The 10,811-nt window shown below is 41.8% G+C and overlaps 1 protein-coding gene across 1 annotated transcript in view; it reads left to right on the top strand.

Annotated features, from left to right (window-relative positions):
* The window catches only part of tead1b (TEA domain family member 1b), a 75,991-nt gene extending 65,471 nt beyond the window's left edge, over window positions 1-10,520 (top strand). Inside the window, exons 5-12 of the mRNA XM_083650523.1 lie at window positions 1,354-1,485; window positions 2,199-2,245; window positions 2,427-2,488; window positions 3,773-3,897; window positions 6,169-6,342; window positions 8,672-8,812; window positions 8,986-9,138; window positions 10,339-10,520. Coding sequence (XP_083506649.1) covers window positions 1,354-1,485; window positions 2,199-2,245; window positions 2,427-2,488; window positions 3,773-3,897; window positions 6,169-6,342; window positions 8,672-8,812; window positions 8,986-9,138; window positions 10,339-10,452 — 948 coding nt within the window. The 3' untranslated portion in view covers window positions 10,453-10,520. The remainder of the gene's footprint in view (window positions 1-1,353; window positions 1,486-2,198; window positions 2,246-2,426; window positions 2,489-3,772; window positions 3,898-6,168; window positions 6,343-8,671; window positions 8,813-8,985; window positions 9,139-10,338) is intronic.
* Window positions 10,521-10,811: the final 291 nt, after the last annotated feature.

The following is a 10,811-nucleotide window of genomic DNA, read 5'->3' as shown; positions in this document are numbered from 1 at the left end:
TATGACTTTACATAAATATGCTAATTTACATTCATAACAAAGGACTGTGTCTAAAACATCATGTACAATGTCTAGTGCACTTCTGCAAGCTTCCCCCCGCCCCTGCTTTTCTCCTTTTAATTCACTGTTCCATATATTTGGCCTTTAAAGGAACAGCTCACCCTAAAATCCAAAATACATATATTCCCTCTCACCTGTAGCTAGTGCTATTTATCCGTCTATATCGTTTTGTGTTCTAGGCACCTTGAATTGCCTTTGTGTATGAAAGGTGCTATATAAATAAAATTTGACTTGACTTGACTTGACTTGTTCTCGGCTTGTGGTGCTCAAAGTACCAAAGAAATACATTTGATAAACTCAAACGGCAATGTCTCTTTCCAGAAATCAGGACCCCGTTACTCAAGATAATCCACAGACCTTGTTATGAGCAGTTTCATGTAGGAACTATTTTCTTTCGACTGAACTACAGCCGCTAGCTGCTAGCTAGTTCGTACATGAGACTGCAAAAGAAAATAGTTCCTACATGAAACTGCTCACAACAAAGTCTGTGCATTATCTTGAGTAACCGGGTCATGATTTCTGGAAAGAGACATTGCTGTTGAGTTTTTCAAATGTATTCTTTTGGTGCTTCAAGCACCACAAGCCGAGTGCCATCCAGTTCCATTGTATTGGAGAGAAGGCAGCCATCTCTACTGCCGATATCTCCAAACCTCAGGCAACTAACACAAAATGATATAGATGGATAAATAGCAATACAGGTGAGATGAAAAATATGTATTTTGGATTTTAGGGCGAGCTGTCCCTTTAATAATAGAACACGAGATGGAAACATTCAGCTGAAATTAAGTTCATTGAGAGATTAACAATATCAAAGCCTGGTATTTACCTACATTTACCCTATTCATTTAAAACCTCTTGTTCAACGATAAAAGACTTTTAACTTAAACAAGTGCGACTTGTGTGTCCTTCAGAAGTTCTTCTGCGATGTTTGCATGTGTCTTGACATGAAGGCAAATGCAGCCTTGGAAAAAGGTGATGCGGAATGAGGTTTTATTTAAGTACCGTATTTTAGCGGTAGATTAACAACACGCAAACTTTCTTTCTAAGTGCATACCAGTGCTAACCATTGTATATAGGAATTCAGTTCTCATTGTTTGGCACATTCCTTTTTTGAAAACTACACTTAAATAGCTATGGTGATGTATCCTCTTTTAACCTGCGTGCTGTTTGCCTTTGTGGGAGAGAGGTCGCTAGTGCTTTCAGTGTGTTGTAGTGGTTGTTGCTACTTGTGCAACCGTGCCCCCCCCCCCCCCTCCTCTGTGAGTGCTAAGCCTTTTGTGACTGCTGTTAAAGGACCAGAGCGTGAAGGACAAAGCCCTCCAGAGCATGGCCTCCATGTCCTCAGCACAGATCGTCTCTGCCACTGCTATCCACAACAAGCTGGGCCTGCCAGGCATCCCGCGCCCAGCCTTCCCTGGAGCAGGGGTAAGAGCCCCCCCGCCAGCACCCCGCTATTGACCCACCCTGTCCAGCTTCACCAAGGCCGGTGTTATGCAGAGTTTTGCACCCCCGCCGCCAAATGCATCCCCACCTCACGGGAGCATTATTGTAATGATTTATACAGAAACTTAACTGTTTAAAAATGATATAATTGTCTGGGTAGACGTGACCTCCAAGCCAGGGGGTCAGTCCTGGGTCATGGAGACCGACTTTGATGCATTAGATCCACATGGAGGTGACTTCCATGCTTGGGGCTCTCTTCTGGCTCATGGAAGCCGACTTTGGTGCTTAGAATCTGGGTACAGGGGACCTCGAGACCTGGGGGTCTCTCCTAGCTTTATGGAGGGGGATGCACGTCTCGGCGGTTTGGACCTGCCGAGATTTGCATCCCTGTTTTTAAGTTAAAACAGCCCCAAAATACAGTGGGGATGCAATTCTCGACGGGGGTGCGAAACTCGGCATAACACCGGCCAGGGGGGCCAACCGCACTCACACCCCGCCAGGCCAAATCACATTACACACCAGAGCTTTGCACAACTGCCCCGATCAGATAAGTGCATGATCAAAAGGAATGGTTGTCAAGATAACGCTATCTATTGAACATGGTGCTGAGAGGCATTTTGATCTCGCTGCTAACAGTTGTACATGATTGGATGTTCTTTGTTCTTTGTTGTCTATTTACTTATGTAATTCTCCAGTTTTGGCAGGGTATGATATCCACTGGTCAGCCAGGATCCTCACAAGAGTGAGTGTTATATTCTCTTCTCAGAAAAATACAAGTTAAGTTATAGCCACGTTCCAGAAAAACAACTGAAATGATGCCTTAAGAAGCCTTTACTGCATGTCAGAATGAATCTATTCAATGTGTTATGATGCTGTGTGTACAAGTGTTGTTTTTCTGATCGCTCCCTCATTCTCTGTTTCAGCATTAAACCTTTCGCCCAGCAAGCCTATCCTATCCAGCCAGCAGTCACAACAGCCATTTCAAGTGAGATTTGATCAGTCAAAAAAGAACTTGGAACACTTCTTCTGATAGTTTGTTGAGTCTGAAAACTGAAAACATCACCTTTGTGCATGATATATATATATATATATATATATATATATATACATATACATATACATACATACATATAGTGCATCATAGCAGTTTCCATTGTGGCAGGCTCTTAGATGCCATGCCCGCATAATGCAAGTGTTGATCAAAGAAAGGTTCATTTTAAAGGCTGATCTCTGTAGCTTCAACTCCCATTAGGTTTGACTGAGAACTTTGACATGGACCTTGCTCTCCACATCTCCTCTCCACCCTAACCTCTTTATCCAGTCCATAACGGTCATGTCTATGTACATCGAGGCAAACGGAGCTCACAATGTTGGTTAACTATGTCAAGCTCAACCCCCTCTCCACTCGACCACTTCCTGCTTAGTGTCAAACATTTCAGAACCGCCCAGCTGTGCCTCATGTCCCTTTTATCTCACAAGTGACAGATGCCAGATTCTCTTGCAGTGAAACAAATGCACTGATAGAGAGAGAGAGAGAGAGAGAGAGAGAGAGAGAGAGAGAGAGCTATCTTCTCGGGGAGATTACTATGATAATGGAGCAGAGTCTTTACACTTTGACCCCGCCTACATCTTGTCTGCTCTGTTGGTTCCAATGGGCAGGCAGCCATGTGTGTATTGGGATTTGAGGATCTGGTATGAGACCAAAATCTCTTCAGTTTCATCAACCTTGGTTTTTAGTCGTGATGTTCAATTTTGAAATGCATGAAAGTGGATTCCTATTTGGATTGATTTCTCATTTAGCTTATATGAAAGAAGCAGTTTGTTGGATTTGAAGAATTTGTGAATGTTATGAAGGGACATAAAGTTATGATGTTCAGAAGGGAGCAATCAATGAAACTCCTTTGCAAATCTTGTTGTCAGAGAACACTGTTCTGCATTGCTGTGACTTAGAAAATGTGCAGTCAAGGTTAGACACCAAAATCGCTGCTGTAATTCACACATTAACAAAACAGTCCCTTAATTCATTTTGATTGTGCAGTTTGTGTGTAGCTTGTCTTTTTCACCGTTAGAAAATCAGTAGGGAAGCTAGTAACAACATCCAAGAGAACAAGTCCACTCGCAGCAACACTTCTCTTAAAACATACAAAGTGCGTCTTTGGCAGGACAGCTTTGATTTGCTTGAGGATTGTGTCTTTAAATGAGCATACTGGGCCTGGACATGGCTCAGAGAGAGCGTGCAGCTGTCTGAAGGGTTCTGATGTCCTTGCAGGCTATGAGCCCACAGCGCTCCAGGCTCCCACGGCACCAGCATGGCAGGGCCGCTCCATCGGTACATCCAAACTCCGCCTGGTGGAGTTCTCCGCCTTCCTCGAGCAGCAGAAAGACCCAGACTTGGTAAGGGGAGCGCCGAGCTGCACCATGGAAAATCACTATCTCGTTGTTTTTATTCCCCGCTCTTATCCTCCGGTCCCTTCCCTTATAAAGCCATAGGGACCATTTCCCAGGCATCCAGTCAGCTGAGAGTTGGCCAAAAAAATCCCAACGGAGACAAGAGAAGCACAGCCTGAAGAAAACCTGAAGCAATAATGAATGACTATATATTAATCAATTCCTTAACAGACTGCCAGGATATGTTTACACTACAGACTCAGGCTTAACAGACTGCCAGGATATATTTACACTACAGACTCAGGCTTAACAGACTGCCAGGATATATTTACACTACAGACTCAGGCTTAACAGACTGCCAGGATATATTTACACTACAGACTCAGGCTTAACAGACTGCCAGGATATATTTACACTACAGACTCAGGCTTAACAGACTGCCAGGATATATTTACACTACAGACTCAGGCTTAACAGACTGCCAGGATATATTTACACTACAGACTCAGGCTTAACAGACTGCCAGGATATATTTACACTACAGACTCAGGCTTAACAGACTGCCAGGATATATTTACACTACAGACTCAGGCTTAACAGACTGCCAGGATATATTTACACTACAGACTCAGGCTTAACAGACTGCCAGGATATATTTACACTACAGACTCAGGCTTAACAGACTGCCAGGATATATTTACACTACAGACTCAGGCTTAACAGACTGCCAGGATATATTTACACTACAGACTCAGGCTTAACAGACTGCCAGGATATATTTACACTACAGACTCAGGCTTAACAGACTGCCAGGATATATTTACACTACAGACTCAGGCTTAGCAAGACAATCCACAGACCCACGGAACCATTTGAAAAGGCTCACAGCAGTCTGTGCCTCACTTTTTTTTTTATTGTTTGGTTTAGATGGGAGCAATCTGTCAATGTGTGTCTACATTTTCCTGATAATTTTATTTTGATCTTGATACCACGTGACAACAGCCATTTATCTTATATTTAGCTTCGTGTTTGTCATTCTTACGTTGCCCTGGCAGCCACATGTTGGAGAGATTGCTGTGAAACTGCTCTTGAACTAAAGTGAAATTACCCTCATGACAGAATTTGATATGGTTGCAGCGAGGGCAAGGGTCCCCTGATAATGACGTTAGGATATTCCTGGTATTCCTGCTATTCCTCCTATTTTTGGTTATGCATCATACGTTTGGAGTGTATCAGAACACAGCTTCCATTTACTGTGCAGTTTATTCTATCAAAATGTCCTTGGTCAAAAACAATGCGCCTGATAGAAATGAGGCTCCAAGTTAGAATAGGTTGACTGCATACGTTCTTCAGATAAGACAAAAGATCCACAGGGAAAAAATATGTGTTGGCACTTGGTATTAGAAATATTTAAACAATCAGTCTCCACTGTTTGCCCCCTGGGTTGCCTTTTTATTATTATTATTATTATTATTATTATTATTATTATTATTATTTGGACAATCCAAAACAATTAGAAATATTGTCCAGAATATTCTCCATAATAACCTCAAAGGTAAGCTACTGAATTTAGTATAAAAATAATAATGCTGATGCTGTTCACATGACTTAGTTGAAAATAGCGTCCAGGTAGAAAAATACAGAAATTGTCTTATTATTTAACATGGGCACCGTTTCGCGGCCGTTCCGCATCCATTCCGCGTTCTTCAACAAAAGTGCCTTTAAAATGAATTTGCGTTATTATCACGTTAACTTTGGCAGCCCTAAAAAATATAATGTCAAAACATGAGTTATCAGCTTTTGGATGAAGCGGCCTGGCTTGGTTGGCTTATTTCAATACAGTAAATCAGTTGGTCGGCCTTGTACATAAAGACATAGATTTGTTTCTGATGTCTTCAGCCATAGATGCACATGTCCAGTTACAGTAAAATGTTGTAGGCCAATTTCTCATCATCAGAGTCTATTGTTCGTGGTCTAATTCTGGCTACCACTTGTGGCTTCGGCTACTACAGTACCAGTATTTATGACAGTTATTTGTTTATTTTACATTACTAATCATTTTAAAATCAGTAAGAAAGAGAGTAGTCTCAGAAATTCAGTGTCCTCTTTTGACGTGGAGAGCTAACGCAATTCTGAAGAGCAGTAGATTATCATTCTTATAATTGTGAAGCCTGCAGTAGTACCGTGTGTGTGGTTCTGGCATTCCAGACTCCATAGATGTACCTCGACTCTGAATTGCAGCCTTTTTAAAAACCCTATTTTTGTTTTGTCTTTCAGTACAACAAACACCTCTTTGTGCACATTGGGCAGACAAACCATTCCTACAGTGATGCCCTGCTCGAGTCGGTGGACATTCGTCAGATTTATGACAAATTCCCTGAAAAGAAAGGAGGACTGAAGGACCTTTTTGGCAAGGGCCCCCAGAATTCCTTCTTCCTCATAAAATTCTGGGTGAGTATCACATGTTCGCCAAGTACTGTAAAATACATGGGTCTTTTTCTGCTGAATAGGATTTGCATGAAAAGGAGATAAAGACAAATAAAGGATAGATTTAGAAAAAAAAAAAAATATATATATATATACATTGGTCTCAATATCATATAGCCAGTTTCTAATGGCGGATTGTTAAACATTCGATGGCAGGATCCTGTCCAGTCTGTTCAGGTTCATCTTCAATGAATGGATACACAGAGAAGATTGTACTTAAAGGGACAGCTCACCATAAAATCCAAAATACATATATTCCCTCTCACCTGTAGTGCTATTTATCCATCTATATCGTTTTGTGTTAGTTGCCTGAGTTTTGGAGATATCGGCCGCAGAGTTTCTGCCTTCTCTCCAATACAATGGAACTGGATGGCACTCGGCTTGTGGTGCTCAAAGTGTCAAAGAAATACATTTGATAAACTCAACAGCAATGTCTCTTTCCAGAAATCATGACCCGGTTACTCAAGATAATCCACAGACCTTGTTATGAGCAGTTTCATGTAGGAACTATCTTCTTTTGACTGAACTACACCCGCTAGCTGCTAGCTAGTTCCTACATGAGACTGCATAGGAGCAGCTAGGGCAGCAGCAGCTAGTGGGAGTAGTTTGGCGATATCTCCAAAATTCAGGTAACTAACCCAAAATGATATAGATGGATAAATAGCACTGCAGGTGAGAGGAGAAACATGTATTTTGTATTTTAGGGTGAGCTGTCCCTTTAATGTTTGCAGAATGCACTCTGCTATATTTGGGCCCACATAGCAGGAGAGCTTGTGATCAAAGCACTCTCTAATTCAGTGTAATATCTCAAAACAATGGAGTGACCTGGCTGCACTCCTATTGGCTGTTTCAACATTGCATGTATTTCCTCCCTGATGCAAAATGCTAACTAGCGGCGGTCAACAAAGTGCTGCCGTATGCACTTGGACCAAGTCCCTTCAAATTCCTTTTGAAGTGAGCGAGCAATCTACATTTCAAATGAAAGGCCGAATCTGCACAATAATGAATGTGTAACTGCTTTGCTTAATGAAGGAGGAGAATGTTGGAGAAGGATGTCTCCTCTTTTTGTGTCCATAATGAACAGGATGTTCTGGGCATAGAGAGGCTGCCCTCCGGGAGCGGACCCTTTCAGCCTTGTAAATCAGCCTTTTAACATTACTTCATTTAATCCTCTTTACAATCTTGTTTCCAATATGGACGCATTTACATCTTTATTCAGATGTTCTCATTTGATATTAGATGTACATCATGGATAGCCTAGACAGCACTGTAATTAGGCCCAGACAAGCAAATACTTCAATCAGAGATTTATCTATTTTATTTATCTTTTTCCAAGATACCACATGCAAACCCAATTCTGACCAGCATAAAGCGTTGCGGCCCATTTGGTACCAGGCCGCGAGCCCGGTCAAAAAATAAATAAAAATAAATAAACATAGGCTATAATATTATAGGCTGTGTGTGATAGTTGAAACATAGTTTCAAGTTGACGTTTATTTATGTTTGTAGTTGAAACAAAAACATAAATACTGTAGGCTACATACAGTACAACACAAAAGGCTGTTATTTACCCTTTGTCGCCACCTGGTGAGTAAATATATATGTAACTAAAACCATTCAAATTGACAACCGTCCGCAACTTTTTTTTGCATGTATCTACCGGTCCTTGGCACAAAAAAGGTTGGGAACCCCTGTACCCATCAAATTGCTGTAGCGGACTGTTTTAAAGCTAGAGCAAAGTTTCTGGTGTCATCTGAATGGAAGAATTACTAAATTTGAATATGAAATATATAAATGTTGGTATAATGAACTTAGATTACCAGTCCTTTTCATCAAATTAGTAGCTATATTTGAGAGTGATGGTGTTACAGTAGGCTACTGGTGGAAGTGCACGGTCACAATCTGGCCCTCTGGTAGCGAGGACTTTTTTGTGTGTATCAAATCTCAATCTCAATCTCTATCATCAAAGTTGCCCATCCCTGCTATAGAGTCTAGCCGTCTGACATCAGTTGACACATTTTTATTTCGCCTCTTCCTCTCTTTCCAAACTGACCAGTGGATTTTGATGCTTTGCACTGTCAGATAGATAATTATGCAAAATCATGTCAGACAAGCTGGCACCATCTTTAAGCACCTGCTCCATTGGTCCTGCAATCACTTTTCGCTAGAGGGCAGTATCGCTCATCTCTAACATATTCCACTTTTGTTTTTGTGTGTGTTATGTTTTTGTGTATTGTGCTACGGTCATGTCTGTTCTTTCACTGAAGGTTCTTTGTTTTTTTCTGGCTCCCAGGCTGACTTGAACTGCAACATTCAGGATGACACAGGAGCTTTCTATGGAGTGTCTAGCCAGTATGAAAGCTCGGAGAATATGACCATTACCTGTTCGACCAAGGTGTGCTCCTTCGGCAAGCAGGTGGTGGAGAAAGTGGAGGTACGGACTCAACTGTTGACTATTTAAATGACTGTTAATAACTATTAACACAATCATAATCAATCAATCAATCAGAATACTATGTATATAGAAGTGTTTCAATGTACTGTGGTATATTTTATTGCATGTCTTTCATTCCATGTGTTTTCGGTCTTTTTCCTCTCTTTCTTTAGACTGAATACGCGCGGTTTGAAAATGGACGTTTTGTCTACAGGATAAGCCGGTCTCCTATGTGTGAATACATGATCAACTTCATCCATAAGCTAAAACATCTGCCAGAGAAATATATGATGAACAGCGTGCTGGAGAACTTCACCATCTTACTGGTAATCATCACCCCTGTGCTGGCTCTCACTCTGTCCTAATAAGGCCCAGCACAGCTCTAAGCAGGACCCTCATCCCTGCTGTCTGTGTGGCCTGGTCTGCGGCCCAGGCCCTGGTGGCTCCAGATGGCTTGGTTCTGGCTGGGCCTTGAGATGAGTTCTCCTCTCTGTGCTCCTGCATTCCTCACATTCCACAGGGGATGAAACGCAGTGTGAGGAGCCTCATTATCTGCAGGGGAGCAGGGAGGATAAGAGGAGGCAGGAACCCCTGTTATTAGCCGTCACATGGGGTCTTAAGTCTCATTCTCCTCTGCCGAGAAAGCAGGGGGAGAGAGAGAGGCGTAGAATGTCTTTCTGTCTCATGTGTATGTGGGTATGTGCACTCAAAATAATGCCCAGGTTTCTGTCATTTCTCTCTCTCCCTCTCTCTCTCTCTCTCTCTCTCTCTGTCATATTACACTGTTCCTCTGATTGACAGCTGTACAGTATGCTGGTTGGAAAATATTGCGATAACTTTACTCCTTCCTACTCAGATTCAGAAAAAAGCTTTACCGGCAGGAATCAAGTACTGTATGTAGTCTTGAGTGTTGCCAAAGCATATTACAATAGTACAGGATCAAATAGGTACAATATAGGAAAATATATTAATTAAAATGTTAAATATAGGAATTCCTAATGATGTGGATTGTGGACAATCTACCTATAGAGACACTGCATGAAATAGGCCACGCCCATCACAGGGGAATTATCTCCATTCATTTCCACACACCAGCGTCATTTTCCTTGAATTAAACATATAGGTTTTTTTGTACTCCCGAGCAAAACAAGGAAGCCATTGAGAATTGGCGAGAAGAGAAATGTGGATCTAGCTGTCAAGGAAGTAAGTTTGAGTGTTCATCTTCCGTATATGATGTTTGTGTGCAACACGGGACCATGCACGCGACATAGGAGAACGCCAGGATTGGGGGGGCGGAGTTTTTGTTTTCCCCCGTTTTGGGCGTGGTTTCTGAATGATGACGCTCTCCGCAGTGTCTCTATGCAATGCATCCTAGACAATTTATTAGTCACTAATAACCGTCCTCAACATTAGAACACAATGAAACATATCTGGCAACAAAGTGTCTGTTTTCTCCTCCACTCTTCCACTCTGCTCACCATGTTACATTGAGCCTAATGCTTTTCTGTGTCTGCTCCATCTTGCAGGTGGTGACGAATAGGGACACCCAGGAGACTCTGCTGTGTATGGCCTGTGTGTTTGAGGTTTCAAACAGTGAGCACGGCGCCCAGCATCATATCTACAGACTGGTAAAGGAATGAGACCCCTCCCCCCCTCTCTTTTCATAGACTTACCAACCTCAAAACAAGTGGCAGTGCCTCTACCTGAAAGTCACACCTACAATGCTTTCTGGTCATAGTATTGGGTGAAGTCAGTTATTATAAAATTGTCTATTTGTTTTTGTTTTAATTGTATGTGTTTGTTTGTTTGTTTGTTTTGACTGCAGCTGTGAATTGCGGTACAGTTGTTTTTAATGTTTTAATACAAGAGTTATTTCTCATTTAAAATATGTCGACTCAATCTGTGTTGGATATACATGTGGCTGTTCATAATGAATTTACTGGTTGAGATTAATTTGGTCAACAGAAACGTGTGTGTCGTCCTCTTCTGCTTTGTCATG

Source organism: Poromitra crassiceps (assembly GCF_964638095.1).
Source record: "Poromitra crassiceps genome assembly, chromosome: 14".
Lineage (NCBI taxonomy): Eukaryota > Metazoa > Chordata > Actinopteri > Beryciformes > Melamphaidae > Poromitra > Poromitra crassiceps.
The sequence above is the reverse complement of the archived record's forward strand: the minus strand, read 5'-3'. Positions and strand labels throughout refer to the sequence as shown.